Source organism: Fulvia fulva, chromosome 11 (genome assembly GCF_020509005.1).
Source record: "Fulvia fulva chromosome 11, complete sequence".
NCBI classification, from domain to species: domain Eukaryota; kingdom Fungi; phylum Ascomycota; class Dothideomycetes; order Mycosphaerellales; family Mycosphaerellaceae; genus Fulvia; species Fulvia fulva.
In genome coordinates this window covers 1,418,547-1,436,700 of record NC_063022.1, presented here as the reverse complement: position 1 = coordinate 1,436,700, position 18,154 = coordinate 1,418,547, and the positions used below count along the sequence as shown (strand labels likewise).

General features: G+C 46.6%; 4 protein-coding genes across 4 annotated transcripts; 1 reads left to right on the top strand and 3 right to left on the bottom strand.

Annotated features, from left to right (window-relative positions):
- Positions 1–12,635: 12,635 nt before the first annotated feature.
- Positions 12,636–13,439, bottom strand: CLAFUR5_12910 (Short chain dehydrogenase claC; the record flags this gene model as incomplete). Its single annotated transcript, XM_047912058.1, has 1 exon — positions 12,636–13,439. The coding sequence occupies one exon, from the start codon at positions 13,437–13,439 to the stop codon at positions 12,636–12,638; it is 804 nt and encodes a 267-aa protein (XP_047768478.1).
- A 405-nt stretch (positions 13,440–13,844) lies between these two features.
- Positions 13,845–14,444, top strand: CLAFUR5_12909 (Scytalone dehydratase-like protein claB; the record flags this gene model as incomplete). Its single annotated transcript, XM_047912057.1, has 3 exons — positions 13,845–13,881; positions 13,933–14,030; positions 14,091–14,444. The coding sequence occupies 3 exons, from the start codon at positions 13,845–13,847 to the stop codon at positions 14,442–14,444; spliced, it is 489 nt and encodes a 162-aa protein (XP_047767846.1).
- Positions 14,445–14,454: 10 nt separating this feature from the next.
- Positions 14,455–15,043, bottom strand: CLAFUR5_12908 (Anthrone oxygenase; the record flags this gene model as incomplete). Its single annotated transcript, XM_047912056.1, has 2 exons — positions 14,455–14,921; positions 14,974–15,043. 2 exons carry the CDS (start codon positions 15,041–15,043, stop codon positions 14,455–14,457), a joined length of 537 nt encoding a protein of 178 aa, XP_047767845.1.
- Positions 15,044–15,570: 527 nt separating this feature from the next.
- Positions 15,571–16,860, bottom strand: CLAFUR5_12907 (Cladofulvin cluster transcriptional coactivator claA; the record flags this gene model as incomplete). The annotated part of the gene is made up of 2 exons (XM_047912055.1): positions 15,571–16,656; positions 16,711–16,860. The coding sequence occupies 2 exons, from the start codon at positions 16,858–16,860 to the stop codon at positions 15,571–15,573; spliced, it is 1,236 nt and encodes a 411-aa protein (XP_047767850.1).
- Between the last annotated feature and the right edge of the window lie 1,294 nt (positions 16,861–18,154).

The following is an 18,154-nucleotide window of genomic DNA, read 5'->3' as shown; positions in this document are numbered from 1 at the left end:
GAGACTACTCGCTTGTTCTACGAATTCGTCTAGCGCTTTTAAGGCCTCCCGGATAGTATCACCTCTAATAGAGGCTCCTAGTTCATCTCGTACTTCTAGAAGCGTCTATATACTATCCTAGGTATTAAGTATAACCTCTCGACTAGCTTTTAGCTATAGACCGACGGCTAGACCGAAATTACGAACGCTATTCTCGAAGAGGTCCTTCGTTACTTCGTCGACTACTACTAGAAGGATTGGCCTTAGTATATCCCTACGGTAGAGTTCGCTACTCGTAACTAGGACTCGGAGACTACTAGCTACTCTCCCTTCTATACTACGAGAGGTTACTACCCTCGTATAGGTATAGAACTAGAAGAGCCTCTCCCGCCTACCGAAGACGTAAACGAACAAGTAGTAGACGAGTTCGCTACTATACTCTTATAGATCTATAAAGAAGTCTACGACGAGATAGTATACGTATAAGTAATCTACGAGGATTAAGCTAATCGTCGTCGCTAGCTAGCTCCCGACTACTAAGTAGGCGATATAGTATACCTTAACTCCAAGAATATTAAGACGGACCGCCCCTCTAAGAAGCTGAGCTAGAAGAACCTAGGTCCCTTTAAGATTACCGAGCGTATTAGTTTATACGCCTACCGTCTAGCTCTTCCTACGAACATAAAGATCTATAACGTCTTCTATCCCGTACGCCTTCGGCTATCGGCTAAGGACCTATTCCTAAACTAAAACTAAGATATACTAGGTCCTCCCGATAAAGTAGAAGTCGACGAGCCGGTTAACCTACCTTCTAACGACTATGCCGTCCGTAAGATCCGGGGAATCCGCGTAGAGCCTAACGATATTAAAGGGCTACCGCCGATTAAGTATAAAGTCGAATAGTAAGGTTGTCCTAAGTAGGATACCTTATAGGAACCTATCTAATATATTATCTTTAATTGTTAAGCAATCGAAGAATACTACGCCCGCGTAGACGGCCTAGAGGTCAATATCGGTAGGCTTTTCGAATCTAAGCTCTTCGACGGGGCTTACTAATAGTATATCGACTATAATATTAGGCCTAAGCCTAGTACTAAAGCTGAACATCCTCGATATATAGAATTACTACGGCTTCGTAAGAACTTAGCTTTATTTAGGGGGGCTACTATTATAGTCTCCCTATAGAGTATATAGAAGGTAGGGACAGAAGAGCCTTAGAGTACTTAGAAGTCGTTAAGAAGTAAAAGTCTAGCTTAGTATATAAGCGCTAAGAATTATATACCCCGTAATATTTACTATAGGACCTAGCCCTCTAAATTCACTACTCTACTAAACCTTAATAGATTCACTTTAGCTCGTAGCTATATAACTAACGGCACTCCCGCGAGCACCCGCGACTACGCTAGACCCTAGAAGAAGCACGTAGAAGACTCGGAACGTAGGGTAGGTTAGAATAAGGTTTTGAGTAAAGCTACTAAGCGCGGCTTCGTACGGGTTAGCCCTATTAATACGGGGATACGTACTCGCGAGGGTCGCGTATAAGTATCCGGCCTTCCCTAGGCCTCTCTTACTTTCTTCGTCTTTCGTTTTATATAGCAATTATACTATACCCTTTATATCTACACTTCGTACCTATATTCTCGCTTTCACTCTTATATCTTATAGGCTAGGCTCTCGCCCTAATAGGAACGAGGGTTTTGCCTAAGGTACTACCTATCCCGCTATATAACGTACCTAGTCTAATATAGTAGATTACGACGAGGAAAAGACGATAGCCTAAGTAAGGAAAAGACGGCTATTAGGACGGGGAAAAGACGTATAATATAAGTAGATTAGTTCTATAATCGGGGAGGATCGAGGGTAGGGTAATAAGGAACTTTATATTAGTTAGTAGGTAGAAACTTAAGGAGTACGCTACCCGGCGTAGTATATATCCCGAGCAAACCTACGAGGTATAGACGGCCGCTTTCTAGAGATAGGCTACGGTAACGCGAAGGGCGTTAAAACCTAGGGCGTAGTATATACTAGTAGCGACGGCTAATACTATCTATATAGCCCGAGAGGACGGATACGTATATCGGTTAATAGAGAGCACTAAAGGGCTTAGGCCTATAGAGGTAGATATTAGCTTAAGGAGTAAATAGGGAGGGAGGGCGTAGAGGGAAGCTTTTACTCCGGGCTAACCTCTCGAAACGAGGCTATACGGTAGTACTAGATAAGTAGGAAAGCGCGGTTAAGACTTATTACCTTATCTCGTAGCTAGCTTACTAAATACGATTCCTTCCTTGCCCGAAGGACCTAGGTACCTAGAAGAGAGGGGGACTCTAAGGCACGATCGACCTCTCCTAGATCTTAGATAGCCACTACTATATAGTAACCTACTATAGGATCGAACATAAACTCGAGGCGTCGTTAGACTATATACTAGTCAGGAACACGATGATAGCGATCGCAGGAAACGACCAGGAGCAGGAGAGTAACGAGTGGAAGGAGGTCTGCAGGAAGGCAGAAACAATGGCAATGGCAGGAGATGGCGAGCACCCAGAAAGAGCACTTAAGGGGATGATTTTGGAGCTCCTTGGAGGGCTAAAGGCACTAAGGAGCCAAACAGGACAGATCATTAACAGGACAGTAGCAGCAGCAGCAAAGAAGAGGACACAGGAAGGCCAGAAACCAAGCCAACCAACCTGGGCAGCAATTGCATCCCAAAACCCTCCCCCCCAGAAAACAGCTATCAAGATCTACATTTCCGACCAGCAAGAGCAGAAAGAGATTAAGGGCCTGTCAGGCAAGGAGATCATACAGAAGATTGGGATACAAGGCATCATTGGAGCCAGGAAAGAGAAGGGAGGTGTCCTTAAGCTGTTCACAGCACAGGAGCAAGACAGGAAGAGGCTAGAGACACAGAAGGAGTGGACAGTCAAACTAGGCAAGACGGCTAAGGTCTCACACCAACAAAATATGGTTATTGCCCATGGGATGACCACAAAGTTTGACATTGAAGGAGACCTTAAGAGGCTGCAGGACCAGAACCAGGCTGTATGCCCAGGGCTACAGATCACAAAAGCAGCATGGGTCAACAGAAAGACAAAGGACACAAAGAGAGAGTCTTCTCTAGTGCTCTGGATAGGCACTGTAGAACAGGCAAACACCGTGCTTGACAAGGGCATCTTCTGGGAATGCGAAAGAATGGACACAGAAATCCATAGAAGCACCCACAGACTACTGCAATGCTTCAAGTGCCAACAGTATGGTCATATCTCTACTAGATGCCCAAGCCAAAAGGACACTTGTTCCCACTGTGCTGGTAGCCACAAAGTACAGAATTGCACAGCCCCAAAGAGTGAAGCCAGATGTGCATGCTGTGGAAAGAAACACCCTTCCTGGTCCCAAGACTGCACAGCTAGGATTGAGGCAAAGAGGAGGGCAAGAGAAGCCAGGATCAACACCCCTATCAGATTCCAGACAGGGACAATCACCCAAGAACCCCTAAGGACTGTCTACAACCCTCTAAAAAGAGGCAGAACAGAAGAGACCACACAGGCCCAAGGCCACCCTGCTATGGGTAGACCAAAATCAATTGTGGTTGCAGGAAGAGACCCGGCACAAAGCAGGCTCAACCTTACCACAATCCCAAATAGCAGCCAGCAGCAGGAAGCACGAGAAGACCAGCAGGAGACCAGCATGGATGAGTCATGATTGAGACACCTAATCTTACCACTATCCAGTACAACGTCAACAAAAGCCAGCACAAGGCCCAGAGAAGCTTTCTCCAAGCACTGGACCCAAAGAAACACCTAGTTATTGCAGTCCAGGAACCTTGGATCAACAGCAAATCTAACAGACCATCTACTGCTAACGACCCAAGGTATCACACACTCCTAGCCAAACAAGGCACCCCTAGAACATGCATGTACATCAGCAAAGAGATGGCAACAGACAGCTGGGAACAAATCCAACAGGAAGGGGGAGACATCACCTCAGTCAGACTCAACACCAACCAAGGCAGCATCCACATCCACAGTGTATACAACCCACCCCCCAGCTCCAGAAGCAGCACCCAGCTGGGCACACTACAACAGCTGCCAGACATCCTGCAGAGTGACTCCCAACACATCGTGCTGGGAGACTTCAACTTGCACCATCCTACATGGGGATCAGACTTTGCACCTGCCCATCACTTCCTAGCTAACAGACTCCTCTCCACTACCCAAAGCAACAACATGCACCTAGTTACCCCAAAGGGCCCAACTACCTGGTCACAGAGAGCAAGCTCAAGCACCATTGACCTGTGCTTTGCATCACATGACCTGCAGCAGAAGGTCACCAGATGCTGGGTTAACCAGGACTTGGAGTCCTCATCAGATCACCTCCCAATTCAGGTGGAGTTTGAAACACAGACACAGCAGGAAGGAGACCTAGAACCTCAGCTGGCCTGGAAGGCAGCCAACTGGGAACAGATCAGACAAGACCTGGAACAGAAGCTAGCTGGACTAGAGACCAGGAGACTGGAAACAGCCTTAGACATAGACCAAGCAGTGGCAGAACTGGTTAGAACAATGCAGGAAACTGCGGCAGCCCACACCAGAGAAAAGAAACAGTCACTGTACCAGAAGCCATTCTGGACAAAGGAATGCTCAGAGAAGGTCAAGGCAGCCAGGCAGGCCAGGAGAGCCCTTACCCAGAGCCACTCCCAGGAAGCATGGGACAGATACAACCAGGCAACCAGAGACAAGAAGGCCCAGATCAAGAGGGACAAGATGCTGGAGTGGAGGTCAACAGTTGGATCCATTACCCAGAATCCTGAGAAGATGTGGAAACTAGCAAAGTGGGCAAGACAACCCACACAGGACAGAAACATGCTGCCCCAGTTTCCAAACATTGAAGACCAGGAAGGAGTAATCCAACACACTCTCCCAGGAAAGGCACAGGCATTGGGGAAACATTTCTTTGGCACACAGGTAGAAGCTGACCTGCAGGATCTGGAGGGCAGTGTGTATCCAACACCACTAGAGCAATCCTGCACAGTGGGAGAGGGAGAGATCAAGAGCATCATTAAGACACTCTCAGGAAACAAGGCCCCGGGACCAGATGGGATTCCAAACTTGTTCATCAAGACATGCAAGGACCAGATCTCCCCTGCACTGTCAAACATCTTTTCACAGTGCATGGCCCAAGGACACTGCCCTAAACACTTCAAGGAGTCACTGACTGTGGTCTTGAGAAAACCACAGAAAGAGGACTACACAAAGCTAAAGGCATACAGACCTATTGCCTTGCTCAACACACTAGGCAAACTCCTGGAAAAGATCATAGCAGAAAGGCTGACAAACCTAGCTGAAGAACATGGAATCCTTCCTGAAGAACAGATGGGAGGCAGGAAACAAAGATCAACACTAACAGCTGTGGAACTTATCACAGAGCAGATCAAGACCCTATGGCACTTTGGGAACAACAAAGCAGCCACACTCCTCTCACTAGACATATCAGGAGCCTTTGACAATTTCTCACACCAGAGGCTGATCCACATCCTGAAACAGAAGGCTATCCCCAACTGGACAGTCCAGTTTATCCAGTCCTTCCTCAGAGGCAGAACCACAAGACTAAGACTGGGCAGATACAAATCTGACAGCATGCCTACAGAGACAGGAATCCCACAGGGATCAACAATGTCTCCAATCCTGTTTCTCCTCTTTATGGCAGACCTGCCAGCAAAGCTAAACTCCAGAAACACATCAGCCTCAGGGTTTGTAGATGACACAAACATCCTAGCCTGGTCAGACAGCACAGAAGAGAACTGCAGAATCTTGCAGAAGAAACACAAGGAATGTGAGGAATGGGCCAGGAAACATGGAGCCAGATTTGCCCCAGAGAAGTATCAACTCATCCACTTCAGTAGAGCCAGAAACAGACACAATATGCAAGCCCCAATCACTATTCAGGGACACACAACAGAACCCTCAAGTGAATTAAGGGTGCTAGGAATATGGATGGATCCAAAGCTCAGCTGGGGACCACAGGTCAAGAAAGCACAGGCAAGAGCAGACAACAACAGGCAATCAATTGACAGGCTTACAGCCTCCACATGGGGAGCCACATTTGCGAAAGCAAAGGTTATGTACAAGGCCATTGTGAAGCCAGCCATGCTATATGGAGCCCAGATCTGGTCAGCCCAAGACAAGATCCCAAAGAGAATTGCAGATCCCATCAGCAGAGCCCAAGCCTCCTGTCTGAAAAAGGTGCTTGGAGCATACAAGTCAACTCCAACAAGGGTGGTCGAAATGGAGTCTGGCTCCCCACCAGCCAAGCTCTACCTTCAAGGGTTGAGATACCAGTATGCAGGAAAGACGTCTGCATACCCAGCCCAGCTAGTAATCCAGAAGGCAGTCAACAAAATCAGGAGCCAGTGCACAAGAAGGCACAGACAAGCAAGACCCAATCCAGCCCCACAGAAGCAGCAGGACCTGCAGAAGTTCAAAGAACTAACAGAACAGCTGCACCTAGCCCAGCAGGAACAGGACAGAAGGGCTCAAGGGAGAGGATCAGCAGCCAGCCAAGGGAAGAAGCAACAGTCTCTAGCTGAAAGGATGGCAGGACTCCTCTGGAAGACTGAATGGACAAGAACCCCACAGAGGCCAGGAACCCCAAAGGCACTCCAACAGTTTGGTAGCCACAACTACCTACTGTACTCAGACCTGACCAGGTCAGAAGCAAGCATAGCAATACAAATCCGCTCTGAACACATCGGAGTCAGGGCATACCTGCATCAGAGAAAAGTCCCAGGTATCGAAGACAAGAGTTGCCCATGCGGCTACCTGTCCCAGAATGTCGAACATAGACTTCTGGTTTGCAAAGAATGGAGTACAGGGAGAGGTGAATGGAGGGCAAGGGCAAGGAACAGAAACTTCCAAGCCATGATCAGCAATAAGTGAGACCTCCAGAGAATTACAAGGTGGATCATCCACCAAGGATTTTTGGAGCAGTTCTCTCTTACTAGGGAAACAGGGAGATGGATTGAGGAGAGAAAGAAGGAGGAGGAGAGCAGGAAGAGGGGGACAACTCTAGGGTTGCAGACAAGGTAGTCAGAGGCTAACCACCATGACACTAGTGCACCCTAATGGAAGGAAAACTGAGAACTCATGGCAAGGAAGCTATTAGAGAAGGAGAGGAGGTTTTTACCTAGGAATAGGTTTCCTACCTTATGCAGTAACATATATAGACATAAACCCGCATGGGCCGGAGGGCACCATAACGGGTAAATGAATCATCTATCTATCTATATACTAGTCAGGACCTCTATTATAATATAGATATAATATATACTAGCGAGAACCCCTAAGCTAAACTAGGGAAAGGCCTACTAGGCCAATATCTAGGTATACCTCGACGACTCCGAGAGGCTAGTCTAGATCGCGTAGTAGCAATATAATAGTAAAGACGAGATAGACGAGGTAGTCTAAGGGTTAATAGACAAAATAAGAAAAGCGACCTTACTTTACGTTCCGCTTATATAACTAACCATATAGTCTAAACTATACTAGACGCCGAAGTGTACTACGGTAGTAAGAGAAGTAAGGAGAGCCCGCCGGGTATAGACGAGTAGCTATAGCGAGGAGGCCTAGAACGTATATAGGGAGGTATACTAATAGAAGAAAGCTATAATACGGAGGGAGAAAGTAGTCGGCTAGAGGGCTATAGTAGAAGAAATCGCCGGTGAGCTAGCGAAGATATAGAAGCTAGCAAAATAGGCCCGATAGGACCCTATATAGAGCCCCTCCTTCTCTATCCTAGCGCTATAATCGCCTAGTAGCCCGGTTAGCGACCCCGAGGCTAAGGCGCGTCTACTAGCTAGTAAGTTCTTCCCGCCCCTAGTCGAGGCTAATCTAAGCGACATAAATAGCTCTACTCCCCTAGCCCCTAGTATCGCGGTCTAATAGAATGTGTCCGAGGGAGAAGTTACCGCTATACTTAGGAAGTTACCGGCGAAGAAAGCCCCGCGGCCGGATAGGATCCTAAACGAACTACTAAAGAAGTATAAAGATTAACTAGCCCTAGTAGTCGTAGCGATCTTTAACGCCTACCTATAGACCGGATACTACCTAATGGTATTTAAACAATCGAGGATAGTAGTCCTACGTAAGCCGTAAAAGGAAGACTATACGTAGATAAAGTCGTACCGCCTAATTACGCTCCTTAATACTCTTAGGAAGGCGCTTAAGAAGCTAGTTATAACGAGACTCTCCGAGGCGGTAGAGGAACACTCCCTACTCCCGGACACCTAGATAGGTACGCGCCTATAGCGGTCGACGCTATCCGCGATAGAACTTATTACTTCTTAGGTAAAGGCTATCTAGTATAGGAATAGGGACAAGGTAGTATCCTTACTTAGTCTAGATATATCGGAAGCCTTCGACTACGTGTTATACCCGCGGCTACTCTATATCCTAAGGTCGAAAGGACTCCCTAAGTAGCTTATTAACTTCGTACGGTCCTACCTCTAAAACCGTAGCACGTCGATCCTAGTCGGTTAGTATAAAAGCCTATTTCAAGTAGTCTATACTAGAATCCCGTAAGGCTTAACGCTAGTACCTATCCTATTCCTCTTCTTTATAGCGACGCTACTCCTAGCCCTAGAATCCTAGAACACCGCTACGAGCGGCTTCGTAGACGATACGAATATCCTAGCGTAGTCGTCCTCGACTAGGGAGAACTATAGGCTACTAGAAGAGAAGTATAAGATCTACGAGGACTAGGCTAGGAGGTATAGGGCTCGGTTTGCCCTAGAAAAGTACAATCTAATACACTTTACGCGCCGGCTACGGTTCTATAATATATAAGCTTCTATCTAGATATAGAGGTATACGACTAACCCGGCAAATTAGCTTAGGATCCTTAGACTATAGGTAGACCCGGCGCTACGGTAGAGGAAGTACGTATAGGTAATATTACGGAAAGCTAAACAGAATATAGCATTATACTAGAGGCTTACTACGTCTATATAAAGGGCGGACTTTTAGTAGTTACGACTTCTATATACGGCTATTATACGGCTAGTCCTTACCTATAGTAGCTAAGTATAGTCCTTAGGCGAGAGGGCCTACCTATTAAAGGGACTCGTCGCGCCGTTAGCGAAGATCTGAAACTAATGCCTAAGGAAGGTTACCGGGGTATATAAGTCGATACTAATAAGGATACTTAAGTACGAGACCGCTATACCGCCGATCGACCTATATATCTAGAGACTACGGACCTCCTACTTAGGCAAGTTGGCATAGTACCTAGTATAGAAGGTCATCGCTAGTGTAGTCATAAGGGCCCGCGAATTCGTACTAGCGTATAAGGGTATTCGACCCGGAAACGAGCCGAACTACCGGGTAAGAGACGAATAGCTAGTAATATAATAGGAGGGTAAGAAATCGTTTATAGAGTAGCTATAGAAAGAGAGGTAGAACAACTAGGTTATAGGGTATAGTAGACGCCCTTAGCTAGCGGGATAACCTAAGGAATAGTTAGCTACGAAATCCGCGGTTAAGTACCCCCCGAAGCTTATCTACTACCGCCTTACGAGGGTATAGAGTAGTAGAGTAACCTAACTACGAAGCGAACATATCGGCCTCTAGGGGTACCTATTATAGAGGAAGGTTCTAGAATATACGAATACTAGCTACCCCTACGGCTATCACTCCTAGAATATATAGTACGTACTCCTCGTCTACCCGAGGTAGTCGCTAGGAAGGGGGGATTAGATAGTAAAGACGAGGAACCGGACGATTAGGGCACTTCTTAATAACGTTAAGGACCTACGGCGTATTACGAACTAGATACTAGAGAAGGGCTAGCTAGAACAGTACCGCCTAGTAGGAGTAGTATAGGAAGAGAGGACACGGCGTAGCGCGACGAGACCGGCTAGGAGAGGGGGCTAACGGGGTAGTGATATAGACTACGCACGTTTAGAGGGAAAGCTAATCTAGATAAGGAGAAGTCGGGGGCGGGAAGGGTTTTTACCTATTCGGGTTTCCCTTTATATATAACAATAGATATATACCTATATAGGCCGAATAGGGTCCTAGAATAGGGGAATAACAAATCTATCTATCTACTATTACCTATATAGTTAGTCTCTAGGCTACCTTCTATATTACTTATTAGATTGTCTTCGGGATTTAGTATAATAGCGCTTTTAGCGCTCCTAGTAGCTATACTATAGCGTTCTTATAGACCCGGGCTAGGTGTTCGTTATTCCCTAGTAAGTTTTCCGCCTCCGAAATTAGGGTCGTCTACGCTATATTATTTGTCGTTAGTCTCTACTTTCTATATAGTAGGCCTTAGCTTATATCCTAGGTTTTTCCTTAGTTTGTTCCTCGGCTTAGCTCTTAGTACTAAATGTTCGTAAGGCTATAGCTCTCGTTGGTTACTATCCTTTGCTACTATTCGGGGTGAGGTCGCGCTTCCTAATTAGGTAGTTGTCCTCTATAGCTCCGTAACTCTAGGGTCGGCCGTTAGGGGAACGGAACCGTAGTTTTAGGGTTCTTTATACTACGATTACGCCGCCCCTAGCGTAGGCGGGTCGCTACTACTTAAGTGGATTGCTCGTCTTAATAAGGGCTGTCGAATAGATAGTCCTCGTCGATAAATTAGGAATCAATTTTGATTAACCTCTTCTAGAAATCCTTTCTCCTATCTTAGCTACTATATAGCTTAGAGAGCCTAGGATTAGTGTCTTAGGCTATCTATTACTAGAATAGATCCCGACGTTATAGTCGATATAGTCTTAGAAGTATTAGTATATCTTATAATATAAATAAAGTAAAGACTTATCCCTAAGAGAGAACTTGGCCGGATCTAGGAATTCGCCGTTAAGAGGATTAAAATTGAACTTCTCAATAGCCGGAATAGGTGCTAGAGAAGGCGCGGTAAAGACCTCGACTATAAAAATTAGTATCAAGTACTAAGATCGAGTTAATTACTTACTAGATCCTTCTAATTCCTCGATTTTTATACTTGATTCCCTTACTTTGGCTCTAAGAGTACTATTCTCGGCTCTAAGGGTATTATTCTCGCTTCAAAGCTCGCGTATAGAGGTTCGGAGGCGGGTAATACGGCGGTTAAGAGCTTTAGCTAAGGCGAAAAGATTGATAATATTAAGAAAATTGTGTTAGTTTGAGACGCTAAAGAAGAATTAGTTGAATTTTTAGAAAATAGTAGTATTATACTTCTTCGAAAAGCTTCGATATTCGTAGGGCCTATAGTTCTCGCCGCCGCGGGGCTCTCGATCGAATCGGGCTAGGCTCGCGTCTCTAGGAATAGGGCCGGAGTAAGGAGGTATCTCTAGTAGTAGAGAAGTATCGTTCTGCTTTTAGGGGGCTTCCTACCTTTTGGATCGGTATAGGAGGCTAAGAAATAGCGAGTAGATATCGTATACTTATAGATAGAGCTCTTGGTAATAGAGTTAAAAGCCCTAAGTAGCTATAGAAGGCTAAAATCCTTCAATAATAGCCTTTAACTCTAATAAAGCTTTTATAGAACTACTAGATTCTTTATACTTAAAATTATTAGAAAAGCTTTTTTAGAGTATGAGATATATAGTACGATTTCTTTCTAATTTTAGGTCTACTATTACGCTAATTATAGCTACTATAGTAATAGATACAAAGAAAACGGTATAATTTAGTTGATCCCTCTCTTTATAAGAGCTATAAAATAGCTCTATAGTATTGAGAATAGCAGAAAATAGAGAAAAGGATATTAAGAGTGCTTAGTAATAGTTTTAAGTTTATAAATAAAGGCTAATTAGATAGAATAGGTAGAGTTATAGTAGTAGATAAGTAAAGTAATAGTTATAACTTCCTTCTATAGCTTATAAGATTATATTAGCTACTAATTACTTACTTAAGATTATAATAAATATATACCTAATATATTAGCTCCGCCGCCTAAGCCGCGGCAATTTTATTGAAACTTTAATTCTATAATAGCCGTATTGGCTCTAACTAAGCGATTTCCTAGCTAACTAAGATATATCAGATACTAATCGGATAGTTTGTAGTCGTTATAAGGTATATATAATATAAAGTTAAGGCGTAGCTCCGCCGCCTAAGCGGTAGTAACTTTTCTTAAACTTTAATCTCGAAGTAGCCGTATCGGCTCTAACTAAGCAACTTCTTAGCTAACTAACTTATTCAAGGTACTAATCGGATAGTCTATAGTCCTATCAAGATATAAATAATATAACGCTAAGGCCTAGCTCTACTACCTAAGCTATAGTACTTTCTTTTAAACTCTACTACTAGGTTTACTATATTAGCTCTAATCAAGTAATCTACTAGATAGTTACTAGTATCTGGAGTATTAGATCGTTAGTTTATAGGGTAAAAAGTACTTTATAGTCTATAGATATAGTAACTATATTTCTATTACTTATTACTTATAAGTATTACTTCAAGTAATAGTAACGTAATTTTTATTACGTTACTGTTACGTTTACGGAGAGTTTCCTTTACCTAACGGCCTTTACGTTACGATTACGATGTATCATTTCTATTACGAACTACGCAATTACGTTACGATTACGCATTACGAAGGTTTGCTCATCTATGGTTCTAGCTTCATACATACACCTTAGCCAGCACCCACTTTGCTACCTATTTCCACACGGCTTACGCAGCACCGCCATCCAAATTTATGACCTTGCCATTGATCCACTCTCCTTCTTTGCTCGCAAGGAATCCAACAACATTAGCGATATCCTCCGGGAAGCCATTGCGATGAAGCGGCGATGCAAAAGCTGCCATCTGCTGTCGCTGCTCGGCTGTGTACTTCTCGCCATCCGGGATGTAGTGGTGGGAGACATCATGAAACATATCTGTCACGGTGCCTCCTGGTGCGACGCCATTGACAGTGATCTTCTTATCACCGCAATCCTTGGAGAAGATGCGAACGAAGGAGTCGACGGCGCCTTTCGATCCAGAATAGAGCGAGTGTCGAGGAACACTGAAGTCCTTGGAAGTATTCGACGAGGTCATAATGATCCTGCCTCCCTCGGACAGGTGTCGATATGCTTCTCTAGCAACAAAAAATTGACCCCGAGTATTCAGGCTAAAGACTCGATCGAATTCCTCTTCCGTGACATCCTTGAGATGACCGAAGCTGACAACCCCGGAGTTGCTTACAGCAATATCGACATGGCCGAAATGGGCGACTGCCTCGTCGAATAGTCGCATGATTTGTGAGACATCTCGAATGTCGGCCTTGATCGCGATAGCTTCAGAGCCGGCTCCTTTGATCTGATCGACGACTTTCTGAGCGTCCAAAGCCGAGTTGGCGTAGTTCACCACGATATTGGCTCCTAGCCGGCCAAGATGGACAGCAATAGCTGCGCCGATACCACGCCCAGATCCTGTTACAACCGCGACCCTTCCATCCAGTCGACCAGGAATGTAGTTGCCATTCACAACAGCCATTTCCGTGCGACCTTGAGGTGTGGTAATGAGGATACAAGTTGAGCGCTGTGCCTGAGGGTTCTGCAATCTTGAGTGGTGATGGTACAGATAAGCGGCTGCCTGAATGAAGGTTGATGCATTGAGGCGCTCTCGTGCACATGCCTGCCATATGTAGTAGGCAGTGCGTCAGGAACCACTGCTTCGGAAGTGTATGAGATCGTTGTGGACCAAAGCTCGGCTCTATTAGATCCTTCCGATCTTGTATATATCTGCCGACATTCCCGCTGACGTTTAATACGCCGATAACATCGGGACCGCCCATGCCGACAAGCCAGTAGTCGGGCCTACAAAATCCTGCCTCAGGAGTGTAGCAAAGCGACCTCAGCAAAGCAACAACGTCAATCCGGAAATACGTCGTCGACCAGAATGACTCGGCAAGCAGTTCCAAAGCCTGCCTACGAGGGTGACTACCCCGGCGGATAGGTGATTGGAGTGAGCTGACGAACACCCACAGACCTCGTGGATTGTCAATCCGCAATGTTCGAATGGGCGGAGAGTTTCGACAGCAAAGACTGGGATCGTCTGAGTGCATGTCTCGCACCAACGCTCTTCGTAAGCTGGCCGTGACAAATATGCCTGACGTTTCACCTAGCTGACTCCAAGCTCCGACAGCTGGACTATAGCGACATCATGGGAAAGAAATGGGATGCTTTGCCTGTCGAAGAGTTTATCGGAATGGCATCCAGTCCACACTTCCTAGGAAACGCTCGGATTAAGACACAACACTTCATCGGAGCAAGCAAATGGACGCAACCAGATGAAGGACAGATTGTTGGATTCCACCAGATGCGTGTGGCCCACCAGAAGTACGGAGATGATGAGCTGAAGCAGGTGCTCTACCATGGTCACGCGCATGGTAAGGCGACCACATACTATCGCAATGTTGGAGGCCAATGGAAGTTTGCCGGTCTTGTTCCTGATGTACGATGGACTGAGTTTGACTGTGACAAGATTTTCGAGCATTGAATAGATTCCATCAACTACGAAAGCTGAAAGGCCAATTTGTGAAATCCTCCCACACACCAGTGAAACCGAGGGCAGCACCGGCGAGTGGGAAGCATGATCGAACAAAATGCATGCGACCCCAACTAGCCACAAGCTCCTGCACCTGACCGAACAACGGGTCGATGGTCCCACTCTTCTGAATATCATCTGCTGCGAGCGACGACAAGGTCTGGTTCGTGTCCCACATCACTGTCAGAGTGAATGGTATCATCGCAATCGTAACGAGACCTGCTATGGTGTACAAAGCCCGGCACTGCTGACTCTGTCGCTTTTGCATTGCCTTGTACAAGTATAGACCGCAGATACCCACCGAAAGCCCTGGCATGACGACATGGCCATAGGAATAGAGTCGATGCCACTGTCTCAACATGTGCGACACTTGTGTGTTGGTATCCAGGAACAGCGGAATAGTCACAAGAGAGAGGCTCATCATAGTACCTATCGAACAAGTCAGCGGGATCAGATTCCAACGATCTGCATGGATACTCACCAGCAAGAGCTGCTCCCCCGATGATAGCCATAACTTGTACAGTGATAGAGAAAGATCGTGGTTCCGCCATGGTTTCGGGCTGCAGCAGTGCGGAGTGTAGGTCGTAGTGTTGGATTTGCTAGGTCATCGACTTGTATTCATGCTTCTTATATGCCATTGACACAGACCAGACCAGGTAAACAGGCTCGGTGAGCAGGACATCTCTCGTCGTGGGCTGCCCCATGTAGGTGACAAACAACGGAGACGGCCCGGGGTGTCTTCACGGCAGGTCTGCCATCGGCATCATGACGAATCGGAGAATTGCGCAATAGGCGTTCCTACAGGATCTCTTGCGCAGGCCCAAACCAAGCTTTCTCGGTGCATTGATACATGCATGCAATGGCCCGAAACCTTGTTGTGCGTTCCTTCCTGGGGCTAACGACACCCCTCTGAGTTGAGGTAGACCCCCACGACCGGCTTGCCGTCTGCGTAAAATGGCAATTTCTCCATATGAAGCAGGAACTCGGTTCCTGCCTGAAAACCCGGTCGAACGAGCATGCAGATATGCCCATGATCAGCCTTTGTGGCTGACAGGCTACTGCTAGTTCTATCTCAACATCACCAATCGATAGTGCCTGCTGGCGTAGCAAATTGATCCTCGCTCGATGCTCTATACCTCACCTCGATGGCAGCTACCATGCCATTCCGGAACAGAATTCTCTGCACCACTTTGAGGCTGTCTCGAGCATTCGGAACATTCTCCACAATGTCGATAAGCCTGTCCAGCTCCAATTGCGGACTGTTGCTCAACTGGAGAGTGGTGAGATCGGAGCTGCGTGCTGACGCCTCCGCGCTCGTTGAGACAGTTCCGGGCTCTGGTAACAATGGTGCCGCGACGATCAAGACCGCCGATTCGTTGTTGCGCAGTACTTCCAGGTGAGCAAGCAGTTCAGCGGTCACTCTCGCTCGAATGGTCGTAGAAGGTGCTTCGATCTTTAGGATGCAGACGGCAGCATCCTCTACCATCTGCCTCGTGCCTTGTGGCCTTCGTTGGATGACAGCACGGCCTCGGGACATGCTACTGTCGATTTCGGAATGGCCGTTGGTGGTGGCGGTGTCGAGCTGAACAACCACCCGAAGCGTAGAGCACCTCTCAGCCAGAGAATTGCCAAAATCGGTCGACTGAGCGCAGGCATCGACCACTTTGACATGGCCGAGGCTGTGCCAATCCTGTCTCAGGAGAACGTCTGCAATGGTCTCATCGACGATTGTGGTGTTGGATTTGTATGCCAGCCATTCTCGACGAAGCCTGGAGCCTTCCACGCAAGCTGCGTCAAATGATTGGCTGGTGTTGAAGGCTATACGATAGGCACCGTCGTTGGTGGGGAATGCACTGCCATGCCGCTGTGTCAATGTACTCATCTGCATCGAACAGGGGACTACCGTCGTTAACAGGAACAAGATGGAATCAAACAGGCTGAAATCCACCACAAACTGCGCCGACAGCGCAGTGTGGGCGATGTGGCCTGGATCGGGCTCGTTGAGAAATCCAATGGTTGCAACTATGCGCACCACGCGCGATAATTGAGATGCTGGAACGTTGGCAAGCTCAGCAACATCGTGTAGAGGTCTGCTTCCTTCCAGGGGGATACAAGCCAGTATCTGGAGTTCGCTCAGCCATTTTAGACATGCCAGAGATTGTACCTACAGACACAAGTCAGTCTCGGCGTGCTGTACTGCAATGAGGCTGTTCGATACTTGGCAAGCCAGCTGCTTGATGAAGTGTCCTGCGTCAACAAGCGGATCCTGCGGCGCCCTCCCGTTTTGAGCATGCCCAGTGTGGTTGCTGCTGGTTGACGATCTGTTGAGGTTCTGGCGCATACCATTGCCGGCAAGGCTGTCGCTCATCTCGAGAACAGAGTTGGTGTGTTGCTTGTCTTGGTGGCTAATTGCGTCTGGTCGTTCGCCGCTGCATTCTTGCCTTCACTTATGCGGCTGGAGCATTCCTGAACAGTCAACAGTGCCCACCAGCTGAGACAACTGCGCTGTCGTACAGTATCGGCGCATTGCATGTCTACGCAAGCGTTGGGAAGGTCCAGACGAAGGATGCTCTCGGTACGTGACACAGCGCTCAGCTGCAGCGGAGTCGCATCCTCTGCCCAAAGAGAACTAGAACTATCCTAGCAGCATCCATACGGAATTTCGAATTTCAGCGAATCAGCCGGCGTCGATGGCAGAGGTTGCTGAAAGCGAATGCAACTCCGCTGCAGCAAGACGCCGTATCCTGGATTACATATCGTGCATATGTAGACGAGGACAGCTGAGTCGACGACGTGATTGGAAGGTTTCAACACACGCCAAGGCGCGAAGGAAGTGGTCCGCGGCGGAGGTGCGGCTCGGCACCCCTTTGGGAGCAACTTGCGAGAGCTTGATTCAGCTTGGTTCAGCTTGACACAGCTTGCACCTTGTCCGAGCTTGTCCATGATGAGAGAGGGAGCAGTAGTGAAGACAACCCTAATGTGCGATAAGGCGGCATGCCACCAACCACTACATCACATTCCTTTGTTAACCGGCGGGGACACCGCGCGGTCTGGCGGCCTCGCCTCACCGGATCCCTACAGTGTGTCACCTGCATACAGGAAACCAGCCATAGAACCTTCCCTCTTTTTGGGCGATTTAGACCTATTCCAGTAGTGATATCCGGTGGCGCCCCCTAAAGATCGGGTAGCTCTTATTCGTCGTCTCCTTACGTGTATTCGTTGTAATATTGAGGCGTTATTAGCTAGTACTTAATCAGACTCTGATGTATATTATTAATATCTCGTATTCTTTTATCCCTTTCTTCGATTAGTAGTAACTCTATTAACCGGTTACTCTCGGAGGGTATTAGATCTTTAAATATACTACCTCTTAGAGTAATAGGCGTATTAGTTACAACGTAGGAGGTATTAGTAATAATAGAGGTAGTTTAGTAATAATATAGCTAGTCGTATCGATAATATTAAAAGAGAAGGTATTAGAGAGAATATAAGGACCGGAAAGAGCCTATTAAAGATATTAGATTAGATAATACTATTACTATTATAATTTATACCTAATATTGACCCTATTTATACTTTCTATTACCTATTAGTACTATACTTCTAGCGCTATATTAAAGCCTATCGCTATATATAGTACTTAATTACTAAAGTTAGACCTC